The 17,502-nt window shown below is 43.1% G+C and overlaps 1 protein-coding gene across 2 annotated transcripts in view; it reads right to left on the minus strand.

The window, feature by feature from the left end:
- The window catches only part of mocs3 (molybdenum cofactor synthesis 3), a 77,764-nt gene extending 61,325 nt beyond the window's left edge, over positions 1–16,439 (minus strand). For both annotated transcript variants that reach the window (XM_070889280.1, XM_070889281.1), the window contains exons 1-6: positions 16,160–16,439; positions 14,469–14,604; positions 12,623–12,715; positions 8,745–8,865; positions 2,267–2,345; positions 2,075–2,188 (exon numbers count right to left, since the gene is read on the minus strand). In XM_070889280.1, the coding sequence (XP_070745381.1) occupies positions 2,075–2,188; positions 2,267–2,345; positions 8,745–8,865; positions 12,623–12,715; positions 14,469–14,604; positions 16,160–16,261 (645 nt within the window). In that variant the 5' untranslated portion in view covers positions 16,262–16,439. The remainder of the gene's footprint in view (positions 1–2,074; positions 2,189–2,266; positions 2,346–8,744; positions 8,866–12,622; positions 12,716–14,468; positions 14,605–16,159) is intronic.
- Positions 16,440–17,502: the final 1,063 nt, after the last annotated feature.

Here is a 17,502-nt window from a genome sequence, read left to right on the forward strand (position 1 = left end):
GAGGAGGACAAAGGGTTTGATTAGGGCAGGGAAAATGGAGTACGAGAAGAAGCTTGCAGGGAACATTAAGGCGGATTGCAAAAGTTTCTATAGGTATGTAAAGAGAAAAAGGTTAGTAAAGACAAACGTAGGTCCCCTGCAGTCAGAATCAGGGGAAGTCATAACGGGGAACAAAGAAATGGCAGACCAATTGAACAAGTACTTTGGTTCAGTATTCACTAAGGAGGACACAAACAACCTTCCGGATATAAAAGTGGTCAGAGGGTCTAGTAAGGAGGAGGAACTGAGGGAAATCTTTATTAGTCGGGAAATTGTGTTGGGGAAATTGATGGGATTGAAGGCAGATAAATCCCCAGGGCCTGATGGACTGCATCCCAGAGTACTTAAGGAGCAGGTCTTGGAAATAGCGGATGCATTGACAGTCATTTTCCAACATTCCATTGACTCTGGATCAGTTCCTATCGAGTGGAGGGTAGCCAATGTAACCCCACTTTTTAAAAAAGGAGGGAGAGAGAAAGCAGGGAATTATAGACCGGTCAGCCTGACCTCAGTAGTGGGTAAAATGATGGAATCAATTATTAAGGATGTCATAGCAGCGCATTTGGAAAATGGTGACATGATAGGTCCAAGTCAGCATGGATTTGTGAAAGGGAGATCATGCTTGACAAATCTTCTGGAATTTTTTGAGGATGTTTCCAATAAAGTGGACAAAGGAGTACCAGTTGATGTGGTATATTTGGACTTTCAGAAGGCTTTCGACAAGGTCCCACACAGGAGATTAATGTGCAAAGTTAAAGCACATGGGATTGGGGGTAGTGTGCTGACGTGGATTGAGAACTGGTTGTCAGACAGGAAGCAAAGAGTAGGAGTAAATGGGTACTTTTCGGAATGGCAGGCAGTGACTAGTGGGGTACCGCAGGGTTCTGTGCTGGGGCCCCAGTTGTTTACATTGTACATTAATGATTTAGACGAGGGGATTAAATGTAGTATCTCCAAATTTGCGGATGACACTAAGTTGGGTGGCAGTGTGAGCTGCGAGGAGGATGCTATGAGGCTGCAGAGTGACTTGGATAGGTTAGGTGAGTGGGCAAATGCGTGGCAGATGAAGTATAATGTGGATAAATGTGAGGTTATCCACTTTGGTGGTAAAAACAGAGAGACAGACTATTATCTGAATGGTGACAGATTAGGAAAAGGGAAGGTGCAACGAGACCTGGGTGTCATGGTACATCAGTCATTGAAGGTTGGCATGCAGGTACAGCAGGCGGTTAAGAAAGCAAATGGCATGTTGGCCTTCATAGCGAGGGGATTTGAATACAGGGGCAGGGAGGTGTTGCTACAGTTGTACAGGGCCTTGGTGAGGCCACACCTGGAGTATTGTGTACAGTTTTGGTCTCCTAACTTGAGGAAGGACATTCTTGCTATTGAGGGAGTGCAGCGAAGATTCACCAGACTGATTCCCGGGATGGTGGGACTGACCTATCAAGAAAGACTGGATCAACTGGGCTTGTATTCACTGGAGTTCAGAAGAGTGAGAGGGGACCTCATAGAAACGTTTAAAATTCTGACGGGTTTGGACAGGTTGGATGCAGGAAGAATGTTCCCAATGTTGGGGAAGTCCAGAACCAGAGGTCACAGTCTAAGGATAAGGGGTAAGCCATTTAGGACCGAGATAAGGAGAAACTTCTTCACCCAGAGATTGGTGAACCTATGGAATTCTCTACCACAGAAAGTAGTTGAGGCCAATTCACTAAATATATTCAAAAGGGAGTTAGATGAAGTCCTTACTACTTGGGGGATCAAGGGGTATGGTGTGAAAGTAGGAAGGGGGTACTGAAGTTGCATGTTCAGCCATGAACTCATTGAATGGCGGTGCAGGCTAGAAGGGCTGAATGGCCTGCTCCTGCACATATTTTCTATGTTTCTATGTTTCTATGTATAGTCTCTCAATGGGAACATACACTGAGGAATTTCCAGCTGTCACTCAATTCAATCAATGTCAACCTTACACCTTCAATGAAAACATTTGCAACATATGTGCTTTAAAATGACAATTTTGTTACGCCTTCTTTACCTGTCCCTCCATTCTTAGCGCACTAGCTGATACCAGCGGTTTCCCACTCAGAACACAGGCATCATTAACAAGGAACCGTGTGGGAACATTGTCAGAACAATCTACTACAATGTCATATTTGAAGAAATGAGTTAAGAAAAATCTAGATCATCAAAAATACAGTTTAAATCACAAAAAACAACATAAAAAAGGATATTGTTGAATAAGCTGTTTTGCATTCTTGAAGTTCAATTGAAAGTGGTATGGTATGCATTCAACATTTGAATTTAACCTGCAGACCAGAAATAGCAGTTGAAAATTAATACAGGTTAATTAAAAGAATTAACCACTTTTGTTTGTCCGATACCTTTGTAAGTTGACAGTTGGGCAGACCTGTAACAATGATACAAGAGGGCAAAGTGGTTACTGCTAAAATGGTACAATACAAGTTAATGTGCACAATTACTGATGTCAGTTGTCAGTGAGATACCCAGCAGAGATCTGTTGCTTCTCCACGTGATCAGAAGGGAAATAATTATTTTTAAATCCCTGGCACATCTTTTAATGGCCTGTAGTAGGCTAGTAGTACAGTAGCGGACAGAAAGTAGGTTATTTCTGTGCCCGGAGAGTGGAAGGCAATACAAACTGAAATGTTTTGAAGGACTGTGTGACGCAGTTTTGCATGTGCATAGGTCCAAAGCAGAAAAGTACCATGGGTTGGTATTAATTGGTACAAAACTGTCAATCTTTCTCACAAGAATGCACATGGCCAGTGTAAGAAACGGAAAAGATTTATACTGGTGTTGTCGGGAGTTGGAAGTTGGAGTTAATGTGCATTAAAGGGTCAGTGTAGAGGAAGCTTTATTCTCCATTGGCCTCACAGCTGACCTTGCTGCTGACACTAACTGCCAGATAAGAAATATATAACATCCATTTGCAGCACTGGCATTCACTACCTTAATCGCCACAAAAATACCCATTCTCCAATATAATTTAAAAATAAAGTGTGCTCTTAATAATTCAAAATCAAAACTTTCAATTGGATATCCCGAGCATCAATCTGGAGCACTCGGGGAGAAGAGAGAATACTGCAGAGCACAGCAGGAATAAGGAAGGATGTGCAAAGTTTGGGAAGAACCTAAAAAAGAAAAAGTAGAGCAACTGCTGAATGGAATCTAATAATCACAAGGAAAAGGACGAACAGCTCCAATTAAAAGCTCCTTAATAATGGAGGTGGTGGCACTGGCAGAGCATAAATTGAGAAATTAGGTAATCTTGTCAAAGGAAGTTAAAGAAAGGGAATCTTCACATTCTTACCAGGGAATGCCCAATGGGATACCATAGCTATATCAAACCAGGACACGCACTTCCCTCAGGAGAACATCAATCGGGCACTCCATATAGTAATCGAAGAGGGATTTGCCTGCTGACACTCACCGCCGAGACTTGCACATGAATAATGGCCACCTGGGCACAGTACTAGAAGGTGACGAGTGACTACGAAATCTTAACCCAACAAGTAGTCAACATTTTAATGAGATGGAGGAGTGGAAAAAAAATTGGCAAGGAAACAGGAGCAAGAAAGCTTAATAAAAGCAAGTGATTCTAAAGCACGTTTTTGAAATTTTGAAGTCTACTATTTTGATAACAAAAAAGGCTGAATGTAGAGTTCTATGTCAGCAATCTGTCTTGAGAAGATAAAGCTAAATTATGTATCTTACTCACGGCATCCTATTAGGAAACTATGCAGGCAAACTTTCCAACGTGGTCAGCAAAAAGATGTTTTGAAGAGATTTTTACTTTGTTTTTAGACACAATTTACAGTATGTTAATTACTATTAAACCATTGGACTTTAAACACTGAACAATTTTGGTGTTTTATAGTTACAGTTTTGTTTAATAAATTAGTAATGTTAAGGTTTTAACAACATTAACCATTTGCAATTTATTGTTAAATAATCTTGAAATGGGGTTGATTTCCCTCGGGGTATTGGTAGATACACCTCTATTCCACGAGTGTTCTACCAGTGTTTGTTAAGATTGGTATTCTAGTATGTACACCGATCTATTTAGGAGAGAGACATTCCTGATCAATAAGGGAACCAGGATCGCAGGGCCATTCAGCACACCGTGCCTGTGCCGGGTCTTTGGTAGAGCTATCCAATTAATCCCACTCCCCTGCTCTTGCCCCATAGCCCTGTAAATGGTTTTCCCTTGTTCGTTTGAACATATCTAGACTGGAGAAGCTGGGGCTATTCTCCTTTGAATGGAGAAGGTTGAGATGAGATTTGATAGAGTCCTGTACAACTGCAGTAAGACCTCCCTGCTCCTATACTCAAATCCCCTAGCTATGAAGGCCAACATACCATTTAACTTCTTCACTGCCTGCATGCCAACTTTCAATGACTGATGAACCATGACACCCAGGTCTCGTTGCACCTCCCCCTTTCCTAATCTGCCGCCATTCAGATAATATTCTGCCTTCGTGTTTTTGCCCCCAAAGTTATACTACATCTGCCATGCATTTGCCCACTCACCTAACCTGTCCAAGTCACCCTGCAGCCTTTTAGCGTCCTCCTCACAGCTTACACCGCCACCCAGTTTAGTGTCATCTGCAAACTTGGAGATATTACACTCAATTCCTTCATTTAAATCATTCATGTATATTGTAAAGTGCTGGGGTCCCAGCACCGAGCCCTGCGATACTCTACTAGTCATTGCCTGCCATTCTGAAAAGGACCCGGGGTCAAGGGGGATCAAGGGGTATGGCGAGAAAGCAGGAATGGGGTGCTGAAGTTGCATGTTCAGCAATGAACTCATTGAATGGCGGTGCAGGCTCGAAGGGCCGAATGGCCTACTCCTGCACCTATTTTCTATGTTTCTCTATCCACGTCAGTACATTACCCCCAAAACCATGTGCTTTGATTTTGCACACCAATCTCTTGTGTGGGACCTTGTCAAAAGCCTTTTGAAAGTCCAAATACACCACATCCACTGGTTCTCCCTTGTCCACTTTACTAGTTACATCCTCAAAAAATTCCAGAAGATTTGTCAAGCATGATTTCCCCTTCATAAATTCCTGCTGACTTGGACCGATCCTGTCACTGCTTTCCAAATGCGCTACTATTTCATCTTTAATAATTGATTCCAACATTTTCCCCACTACTGATGTCAGGCTAACCGGTCTATAATTACCCGTTTTCGCTCTCCCTCCTTTTTTTTTTTAAAAAACAGTGGTGTTACATTAGCTATCCTCCAGTCCATAGGAACTAATCCACAGTCGATAGACTGTTGGAAAATGATCACCAATGCATCCACTATTTCTATGGCCACTTCTTTAAGTACTCTGGGATGCAGACTATCAGGCCCCGGGGATTTATCGGCCTTCAATCCCATCAATTTCCCTAACACAATTTCCCGCTTTATAAGGATATTCTTCAATTCCTCTTTCTCACTGGACCCTCGGTTCCCTAGTATTTCCGGAAGGTTATTTGTGTCTTCCTTCGTGAAAACAGAACCAAAGTATTTGTTTAACTAGTCCGTCATTTCTTTGTTCCTCATTATAAATTCACCTGAATCCGACTGCAAGGGACTAACATTTGTTTTCATTAATCTTTTTCTCTTCACATATCTATAGATGCTTTTGCAGTCAGTTTTTATGTTCCCAGCAAGCTTCTTCTCGTACTCTATTTTCCCCCTCTTAATTAAACCCTTTGTCCTCCTCTGCTGAATTCTAAATTTCTCCCAGTCCTCAGGTTTGTTGCTTTTTCTGGCCAATTTAAATGCCTCTTCCTTGGATTTAACACTATCCTTAATTTCCCTTGTTAGCCACGTTTGAGCCACCTTCCCCGTTTTATTTTTACTCCAGACAGGGATGTACAATTGTTGAAGTTCATGCATGTGATCTTTAAATGTTTGCCATTGCCTATCCACCGTCAACCCTTTAAGTATCACTTGCCAGTCTATTCTAGCCAATTCACGTCTCATACCATCAAAGTTACCTTTCCCCAAGTTCAGGACCCTGGTCTCTGAATTAACTGTGTCACTCTCCATTTTAATAAAGAATTCTACCATATTATGGTCACTCTTCCCGAAAGGGCCTCGCACAACAAGATTGTTAATTAGTCCTTATTCATTACACATCACCCAGTCTAGGATGGCCAGCCCTCTAGTTGGTTCCTCGACATATTGGGCGAGAAAACCATCCCTAATACACGCCAGGAAATCCTCCTCCACCGCATTGCTACCAGTTTGGTTAGTCCAGTTAATATGTAGATTAAAGTCGCCCATGATAACTGCTGTACCTTTATTGCACGCATCCCTAATTTCTTGTTTGATGCTTTCCCCATCCTCATTACTACTGTTTGGTTGTCTGTACACAACTCCCACTGGCGTTTTCTACCCTTTGGTATTCCGTAGCTCCACCCATACAGATTCCACATCATCCAAGCTAATGTCCTTCTTACTATTGCATTAATTTCCTCTTTAACCAGCAATGTCACCCCACCTCCTTTTCCTTTCTGTCTATCCTTCCTAAATGTTGAATACCCCTGAATGGTGAGTTTCCAGCCTTGGTCACCCTGGAGCCATGTCTCCGTGATGCCAATTACATCATATCCGTTAACTGCTATCTGCGCAGTTAATTCGTCCACCTTATTCCAAATACTCCTCGCATTGAGGCGCATAGCCTTCAGGCTTGTCTTTTTAACATCCTTTGCCCCTTTAGGATTTTGCTGTAATGTGGCCCTTTTAGCTTTTTGCCTTGGGTTTCTCTGCCCTCCACTTTTACTTTTCTTCTTTCTATCTTTTGTTTCTGCCCCCATTCTACTTCCCTCTGTCTTGCTGCATAGGTTCCCATCCCCCTGCCATATTAGTTTAACCCCAGCAACAGCACTAGCAAACACTCCCCCAGGTCATTAGTTCCGGTCCTGCCCAGGCGCAGACTGTCCGGTTTGTACTGGTCCCACCTCCCCCAGAACCGTTCCAATGTCCCAGGAATTTGAATCCCTCCCTTCTGCACCACTCCTCAAGCCACGTATTCATCTGAGCTATCCTGCGATTCCTACTCTGACTAGCACGTAGCACTGGTAGCAACCCTGAGATTACTACTTTTGAGATCCTACTTTTTAATTTAGCTCCTAGCTCCCTAAATTCGTCTTGTAGGACCTCATTCCATTTTTTACCTGTATCATTGGTACCTATATGCACCACGACAACTCCCCCTTCAAAATGTCCTGTACCTGCTTCGAGACATCCTTGGCCCTTGCACCAGGGAGGCAACATACCATCCTGGAGTCTCGGTTGCGGCCGCAGAAACGTCTATCTATTCCCCTTACAATAGAATCCCCTATCACTATAGCTCTCCCACTCTTTTTCCTGCTCCCATTTGCCCAACCTCTCCCACTTAACAAACTCTTACCTTTGCACTCTGACCTGCGACTGCACCAAGCCCCCTCTTTTTATACTGTTCCTGGCTGACTCACTGGCCTTTTTAGGGAACCAGTTTTTACTAGCTGCCCAATTAACTAAGCTAGCTTGCTTGTTTGTCTCTGCTTAAACCGACAAGAATCCTATCTGTTTAATATTGCAGTTTTACTTAAACTTATAATCTTATTTTACCTTTAGAAGCTACTAGAGATTGTCACTAGTAATTTACACCAACCTCATCAAAAAATTCAATCACATTAGTTAAACACGATTTGCCTTTAACAAATCTGTGCTGGCTTTCCTTAATTGTCCAAATTTGCATACAGCAAGGTCCCACAAACAGCAATGAAATAATGACCAGGTAATTCGTTTGTTGGTGATGTTTGTTGAGGGATAAATATTAATGAGCACACCGGGGAAAATTCCCCTCATCTCTGAATAATGCCATGGGATCTTTTACATCCACCTGAGAGGGCACTTGCACTTATTTAAATGCCATTGATAGAATGACTACTTTAAATATATATTGCACAAATTGACTGCTACAGTTGGCTACACAACAGTGACTACACTTTAAAAAAGTAATTTGTTGGCTGAAAAACATTTTGGAAAGTCCCAAGGACATAAAAAGTGCAATATAAATGCAAGTTTTTTTCTTTCTTTCCATAGTCAACAAATATTTGTTATATCATAACTATTTAGTCTCCTTTCCAAGCAAAGATTAATTTGGTGAGCTCCATTTATGCTTCAGTAAGTTTATCTAACAAGCAGCTGAGCCACAGACACCCAGAAGGTCCTCGATTCAATTTGCTATCTGTGTTAAATTAGCAAATCTCAGTCAGGACAGCAGCAGGGTGCTACAATTAATCTCAATGCCTCTCGGTTGAAGGAGGAGAAATAAAATGGTTGGGGCTTGATCACTATCCAGCATGTTTACTGGCAGTGTGGCCATCTGGCAGGGACAAGATGAAACCTGTAACATTTGAATAGCATGCCAACACTCATACATAAACAACGGCCACTTTGGTGAGCTTGCAGAAGGTAACCTACACCCGTGGAATTGCAAGGAAACAACTCATTAAGAAGATTTAGCAAAGGGAGAAAACTGATGAGGAAAAAAGTTAGAGGAAAGCTCTTAATTTAAAAATGTCATTCTGTTGCCAAAATCTGTCAGATAGGGAAGCTGTTGGCTTAATGAGAAGAAACAAACGGTTCATTTTGGAGCTCTCAGAAAAGGAACAAAGATATAAACAACTATACTTACCGATTTATTGTGGTTGCTGCAGACAATGCTTTTGACATGCCCACCTTATCTTCTGCATGGAGGACCTGTCTCTGCAGGTTACTAAGCTCCACATCATCATAATCAAGTAGTCCCAATCGACCTAAATGGACATTCGCACATTACAACATATTCCCACAAAAGCTTTGCTGATCTCTCCCATCCCTCAGTTTTATTTAAATATGTTCAGCCATGAACTCATTGAATGGCGGTGCAGGCTCGAAGGGCCGAATGGCACCTATTTTCTATGTTTCTATGTTGCTGAACTAGTTTTGCTTCTAACGGATCCAATTTACAAAAGATGCTCAAATCAAGAGTCACCCTACCACAAGGCCAATGATACAGTTTTCGTATCACTGGCCTCTACAGAACATCCCAGGGTTCATGGGGGGGGGGTTTGCCACTAATCAAATTAGTCATTTATTATTTTTTTCTAATTATGAATACGAATAAAACTCTGTTGCTATAGATGCTGTGAAATCTGCCCTGCAATGTAAATGGACTGTGTTCTACAGGACCAGGAACACCCGTGATCTAAAGGAAAATAAAGGAAGCATAAAATGTTCCAGTGCACAAACAAAGAGAGACTCTAATCAGAAATGGACATGTAGTCTACTCCCTGATGTTACTATGGTCGGCAAACTATAAATCCAAATGCTTATCAGGCATGGAACATCGAAACAGGAGTCGGTTAATCAGCCTCTCGAGCTTGTTCCACTACTCAATTAGATCATGCCTGATCTGTACATTGACTCCATTCACCCACCATGGTTACATATCCCTTGATTCCCTTACCTAACAAAAATCTATCGCTCAATCTTGAAAATTTCAACTGTCCTAACATCCACAGTCTTTTGGGGGCTAGAGTTCCAGATTTCCATTACCCTTTGTGTGAATTCCTGATTTCACTCCTGAATGGCTTAGCATGAATTTCTCTATAGCTACCCTATTGAATTTCTTAATCAACTACCTAAACTCAAGGGAATGCAAGACAAGTTTCTGCAAACTATAATCATTTAGCCCCTTAAGCCCCGATACCATTTTGGTGAATCTGCGCTGTAATGCTTCCAAGGCCAGTGTATCTTTCCTGATGTTGAGTGTCCGAAACTGAATGTAATACTCTTTTTACTTACTCACTTCCCACTATCCAGGGCCCCAAATATTCCTTCCAGGTGAAACAGCAATTTACTTGTGCTTCTTTCAATTGAGTATACTGTATTCGCTGCTCACGATGTGGTCTCCTCTACATTGGGGAGACCAAGTGTAGATTGGGTGACCGCTTCGCGGAGCACCTCCGTTCAGTCCTCAAGTGTGACCCTGAGCTACCAGTCTCCTGTCATTTTAATTCTCCACTCCACTCCCACTCTGACTCTCTGTCTTCGGTCTCTTACACTGTTCCAACGAAGCTCAACGCAAGCTCGAGGAACAGCACGTCATCTTTCGTTTAGGCACTTTACAGCCTTCTGGACTCGACATCGAGTTCAAAAATTACAGAGCTTAGCCACTGCCAATCTTTAGCTCCCTCCCCCCACCCTCCCTCAGAGCCTGTTTCTTTCTTTTTTTCTCCTTGTCTGTAATGGCAGTTGGTCATAATCCCACCATTCACAACCTATCTCGACTAATATTTTTCTAACTCCTGGCATTAGCATTTGAATTTGGGCCATCATCCCTTTTGTCTCTCCAATCTCTTTTGTCTTCCAACCTAACACAGACTTTCCCTTTTGTTCTTTCTTCCCCTCCCCCTTTCAGTGTTTGTTAAGAATCTGTTCTTTTCGAACACTCTCCAGTTCTGACGAAGGGTCATCGACCCGAAACATTAACTCTGTTTATTTCCACAGATGCTGCCTGACCAACTGAGATTTCCAACATTTTCTGTTTTTATTCCAGATTCCAGCATCTGCAGTATTCTGCTTTAGTGTTGATGTAATACTCCAGAAGGGTTCTGTCAAAGAATCTATACAACTGAACCGTTGTATCCCTCACTTTTCTCCAACCCACTTGAGGTAAAGAGCAACATTCTGTTAGCCTTTTTGATTACATTTTGTACCTGTTCTAGTGATTTGTGTTTATGGACATCTAAATCCCTTTGCTCGACCACAGCTCATAGGGGCCAAGTTTCCATCGACCCTTAGAACGGCACACCTCCGTGAGGTCCGGCGACTTTCTGGAACAAAAAGTGCGCCTAATCCTTACCGTGGTATTCTCCACGATCATCAGGACTCCTTCGGACTCGGCAGAGTGCAGCAGAACCAGCAGGGGGCAGAGCCTGGTCCCGGCGCTGAAAACAGTGCCGGGACCTCTGCACATGCGCGCTAGAGTATGCGCGCATGTGCAGTCGCTCCTCGCCCCCAGATTCTGTGTGTGCGCGCTGCAGGCTGTGTGGGAGGGGCCCGAAGCACGCCGTCCCTAGCCCTGGCCGAATGGGCTCACCACTGCGACCTGCGAGGGAACAGATGGTAATGTTCGTCATCGGAGAAAGGAGATCCCGGGAACAGAAAGCCAAACAAGAAAGGGAGGAGCTGGCAAAACTGACCATCAAGAAGGAAGATGACTGAGGTCATCGAGTGTTCCTTGGGACTGTCTCGGAGATGTTCGGGGAGGCGGGGGTAGCAGGAAAGCAAAGAGATTGGGGGCAAGACGCGAGTAGGATGGGACCTGGGCAGGCTCGTATGTTTAACGTTGTCCCCCCTCCCCCCATTTCTCTCCTCCTCCCCCTCCCCCTCCCCTCCGCTCCTCCTCTCCTTCATCGGGGGCCTGCCGCCTTCCCTTCACATAAAGGTAGGACTTCTATTTTTTTATTTGTTATTGATTGATTGATTGCTTATTACTTTGGTCTTGGTGCTTTAGGTGAAGGGTTCTTTCTATTTTTTATTAATTAATTGCTTATTACTTTTTGTGCTTTGTTTAGTGCTTTGTAAGTCTTGGTGCTTTCCTTGTATTTTTTATTTGTTAGTGAATGCTTATTTTTGTGCTTTGTTTAGTGCTTAGTGCTTTAAATGTATTTATCCTTCTTTAATGTTGTTGTGAAGGTGTTTAGTGCTTTGGAAAATCCTCTAACTTCCCTCCCCCCCTCCATCTCTGGCTACCTGCGCCTGATTTCTAAAGTGTCCGCAAGGTTTTTCTGAGCATACAAAAGTGGACACACACGCTGGCCTAAGTTAGTTCGGAGTAACTATTGGCTGTCTAAACTTGCTTAAATGGCCAAAACAGGCACAAGTGGCTGGTAACGCCCCCTTTTGAAAAAAAAATCTGAACTAAAAAGAAACTGAACGAACTCACTGAAACTGGAGCAAACTAAATGTGGAGAATTGCGATTTTTAAGATACTCCAAAAAAATAGGAGCAACTCCTGTGGAAACTTGGCCCCATAGTTTCCCACCATTCAGAAAATATTCCAATTTGCCTTTCTCAGATGACCTCACACTCTCGACGTTGAACTCCATCTGCCACAGTTTTGCCCACTCACTTAGTCTACCGATGTTCCTTAGTATCTTCCTCCTTCCATTCACATAACTTACTGCGCCTTCTAACTTAGCGTTATCTGCAAACTTGGGATATACAACTCTATATTCCTTCATCCAAGTCATTAATATATGTGGTGAAAAACTGAGGCCCCAGAACAGATCCCTGGGGAACATCTTGCATCACATTCCACCGATTAGAGAACAAACTCTTTATCCCTACTCTGAGTAACAGTACAACTCACGCAAGCAATATTTATTCTGGTCACAGTCATCCAAGTTTTTTTTTTGTTTTGTTGACTCATAGCAGACTCAGGTCAAGTCTCTCTTAAGCCTCAATAACAAAGCCTATTGGAGAAAAAGAAGAAAACAAAATTGAAAACTTAGATTATAATCTTACCAATGCCTGCAGCAGCCAGGTACTGTGCTGCAGGGCAGCCTAGTCCTCCACATCCCACAATCAGAACAGCTTTCTTGGACAGATTCAGTTGACCTAGAAGCATGAAAACATTTTTTTTCATTTTAATTTTAAAGTAAAAGTTTGAAACATTTTAAGCACTTAAATACACTGTACAGATTACGGAGCCAATAGATTTATATATTAAATTTGATTCAGGGGACACACGTTACATTGAACATTCCTTTTCTTTTTACACAGAAGGCTGTGAGGATGTGGGATACAGTACCAGCAATGGTGACTGAAACATAAAACCAGTCATCATTTAAGAATAGGTTAGGTAGGTGATTAAAGGAAAAGAAAATAAACACCAACATGGACTGGTTGGATGAACTGTCGGCTTCTGTGTTCTAATTTCCATGTGATATGATACAATTTCTCTAATAGGAAATCGTATTATAAAGGTTTGCACATTTACCTGAAATACATGTAAGTGGTGTTATGATTGGTGTTTTCAATATTGATGCGGTCATGGCTTCCCTGTCACTTAATGCCAAGTGTCACACATGGGCTCAATTTTGCCCAAGCCCGTTTTCTGGCATATTGCCCGAGTTACGCCTGTTTTTCTAGGCCAGAAATGCACTGGAAATAATTTGCCAATGTTTCCCCGATCTATAATTTGAATTGAGCCCAATATCTGCTATTTTATAGTGAGAGTACAGCTGCATGATTTTCTTTTTTTTTTAAAACTGCTTTGAGTCTGAAAGCAGGCCCTGATCATTGGGTCGAACTGTGTAGAAAATCTGTGCGACTGGCTCAAAAAAATGTTTATGGAGAGCTAAAACGAGATTGCATTTCAAATGTACAATACATAGAATTTTGCACCAATGCTGTGAATTACTGGATTTATTTCTCTGACTCAGACTTCCAGTATGTGGAAATAATTCGTCTTTAATATATGTGAAACCCAGAAGTGCAATGTTGCAATATTGATAAGGAGAATGATGGGAATTTCTTCTTTGGAAAACATTGGTAGTTACTGCTTGAATAAAATCCACCAATAATTTGGGGCATTAGTCTGAACTCTATAACATCAGAAATGTTGCCAAACAGTCAGTCCTCCAAAAGGACCATAACAGCCAGCACTTAATCAAATCTCTAGATCTGCTGTCCTCATAGGCAGGTTTCTGCAGCTGCACCTCAGAATTATGATTTAAACCAAAAAGTACACAACAAGTAAAAACAGCAATGCTACACATGCCGCTTCTGCCCATGAAACTCTTTCCCTGGCTAAGGCATCAACAAGAAATCTGCCCTTCACACTTGGAAGTTCAAATGCACTATCACTTTCTGAAATAGGGTTGTTCACACATGCATGAAAACAGGTTGAAGCTCCTCGCTATAAGGCTTTTGGCAGCACCTTGTTACACATTCCAATATTAAAAGTTAATTTAAACATATTTTGCAGAGATGGACAATTTACTAGTTACATTAACTGAGAAAACAAATTTGTTCTTAATAGTAAGGTGATCAGTTAGATGTGGTCTATACACAATGTTAATTCAGAGAGCTAAAAAATGGGAAACACTGCATGTTGGATCAATGATGTGTTGTACCAGAGTTGTAAGAAGCAGTTTTGAGCCTGCAACGCTCCCCAAACTAAATTCCAAACTCACTTTCTAGCCCACAAATTACTAGATTTATTAAATTCAATGTCATGACTGGTTATGGTGGGATTTGAACTCATGACCTCTGGGGTTGCTAGTCCAGTACAATAACCACTAGCCTTAATATATTATATAACACAAAACTATAACATTTACATTCATTCTAACGTTTCTATCAATACCTTTGACTCCAATCTCTGGAATGATAAGCTGTCTGCTGTACCTCATGATCTCTTCTTTTGAGAGAGATTTTTCTTCCAATGGAGGCATGTCTGTCAGTTGCTTAACTAATGCAAACATATTTCCAGAAAAAGAATTCTGAAAAGGAAACAGACATTTACCAAACTGGGAGTACATAAATAAATGTGGCCTATCCTAGCACATCAATCTTTTAATATCCAGTGTAATTATTTTATCCAAAATGAAAATAACCAGAGACAGTGGTGGTGGTACCGAGTGCCAGTCTTTATAGTGTCAGCTATGGCTCCATTGGTAGCCTCGCCGCACAGCACAGCCCCCCAGTCATCAAGATCCACGGCGCAGCCCTGGGCAACGTGGATCATTTCCCATACCTCGGGAGCCTCTTATCAATAAAAGCAGACATTGATGAGGAGATTCAACACTGCCTCCAGTTCGCCGCCTGAGGAAAAGAATGTTCGAAGACTAGGCCCTCAAATCTACCACCAAGCTCATGGTCTACAGGGCTGTAGTAATACCCGCCCTCCTGTATGGCTCAGAGACATGGACCATGTACAGTAGACACTTCAAGTCGCTGGAGAAATACCACCAACGATGCCTCCACAAGATCTTACAAATCCCCTGGGAGGAAAGATGCACCAACATTAGCGTCCTCGAACAGGCCAACATCCCCAGCATTGAAGCACTGACCACACTTGATCAGCTCCACTCGCGGGCCACATTGTCCGCATGCCAGACACGAGACTCCCAAAACAAGCGCTCTACTTGGAACTCCTTCATGGCAAACAAGCCAAAGGTGGACAGAGGAAACGTTACAAGGACACCTTCAAAGCCTCCCTGGATAAAGTGCAACATCCCCACTGACACCTGAGAGTCCCTGGCCAAAGACCACCCTAAATGGAGGAAGTGCATCCGGGAGGGCGCCGAGTGCATGCAGAAAACAAGCGCAGGCAGCGGAAAGAACGTGCGGCAAACCTGTCCCAGCCTCCCTTACCCTCAACGACTGCCTGTCCCACCGTGGCAGGGACTGTGGCTCTCGTAGTGGACTGTTCAGCCACCTAAGGACTCATTCTAAGAGTGGAAGCAAGTCTTCCTCGATCTCGAGGGAATGCCTATGATGATGATGATGATGATGATGATGATGATGGTAGCACCCTCACCTCTGAGTCAAAGGGTTGGTTCATGTCCCACCCCAACAATTTGAGCACAAAACCTGCACTGTTGGGAGTTGCCGTCTTTCGGATGAGACGTTAAACTGAGGCCCTATCTGCTCTCTCAGGTGGACATAAAATATGCCATGGCACTATTTCAAAGAAGAGCAGGGGAGTTATCGCTGGTGTCTTTGGGCAATATTTATCCCTCAATCAACATCAATAAAACAGATTATCTGGTCATTATTACATTGCTGTTTGTGGGAGCTTGCTGTGCGCAATTTGGCTGCCGTGTTTTCTACATTGCAGCAGTCAAAATACTCCATTGGCTGTAAAGTGCGTTGGGACGCCCTGAGGTACTGAAAGGCGCTATATAAATGCAAGTCTTCTCTTTTATTATAATCGACATGTTGCATTTCATCCTCCTCGAGGATAAGCAGACTGATGCCTCAGCTGCAATGAAAGCTGTTCCTCAGTGACTCAAGGCAGGTGCGGCGGTGTGAAGGAGCGGACACTCGGTGTACCTGCTGCAGGTGTGCGGCCGCTGCCCTCAGCCTTTCCACCTCCTGCTCTTTCCTGGACAGTTCATCCCTCAGCCTCGCCACCTCAGCCTCCATGCTTTGCATTGGCCTTTGTTTCAACAAAAACGGTCGCTTAACTCGCACAGCTTCACGAGCCAATCCGGCCTTTATCCAGAACTAAAGCGCAGGAACAAAAACAGTGCAACGCACTGAGCTGCGTCTTCCACCGGCAAACAAACGGTGCCGCCTCTGCTTCACTCCGCCGTCTTCTTTGCTAATATGGCCGACCTCCGCGAGAATGACGCCTTTACATATATGGCCGGCCGACCTGGAGCAGATTCCTGTACCATGATGGCCGACTCCGCGCCCCGCGCCTTGATTCATTTGCTAAGGGCTCCCGCCCCGTCAGCTGATTTCTTTACCAAATGGTTGCCACCCTGTGTTGAGATGATTGACATAAAAGGGTTCTCATCATATTGTCCATTGTTCTCTTATCAAGTTGCACAACTTAGAAACATAGAAACAGAGAAAATAGGTGCAGGAGTAGGCCATTCGGCCCTTCGAGCCTGCACCACCATTTAATAAGATCCATGGCTGATCATTCCGTCAGTACCCCTTTCCTACTTTCTCTCCATACCCCTTGATCCCTTTAGCCGTAAGGGCCAGGGAGGTGGGAACCTATGCAGGGAGGCAGAGGCAAAAGATAGAAGGAGAATAGTAAAAGTAGAGGGCAGAGAATCCCAAGGCAAAAAACAAAAAGTGCCACATTACAGCAAAATTCTGAACGGACAAGGTGTGTTAAAAAGATAAGTCTGAAGGCTCTGTGTCTTAATGCAAGGAGTATCCGTAATAAAGTGGATAAATTAACTGTGCAAATAGATGTTAACAGATATGATGTGATTGGGATTACAGAGACGTGGCTCCAGGATGATCTGGGCAGGGAACTCAACATCCAAGGGTATTCAACATTCAGGAAGGATAGAATAAAAGGAATAGGAGGTGGGGTAGCATTGCTGGTTAAAGAGGAGATTAATGCAATAGTTAGGAAGGACATCAGCTTGGATGATGTGGAATCTATATGGGTAGAGCTGCAGAACACCAAGAGGCAAAAAACATTAGTGGGAGTTGTGTACAGACCTCCAAACAGTAGTAGTGATGTTGGGGAGGGCATCAAACAGGAAATTACGGGTGCATGCAATAAAGGTGCAGCAGTTATCATGGGTGACTTTAATATGTATATAGATTGGGCTAACCAAACTGGAAGCAATACGGTGGAGGAGGATTTCCTGGAGTGCATAAGGGATGGTTTTATAGACCAATATGTCGAGAAACCAACTAGGGGGGAA

This window comes from Pristiophorus japonicus, chromosome 9 (genome assembly GCF_044704955.1).
Source record: "Pristiophorus japonicus isolate sPriJap1 chromosome 9, sPriJap1.hap1, whole genome shotgun sequence".
Lineage (NCBI taxonomy): Eukaryota > Metazoa > Chordata > Chondrichthyes > Pristiophoridae > Pristiophorus > Pristiophorus japonicus.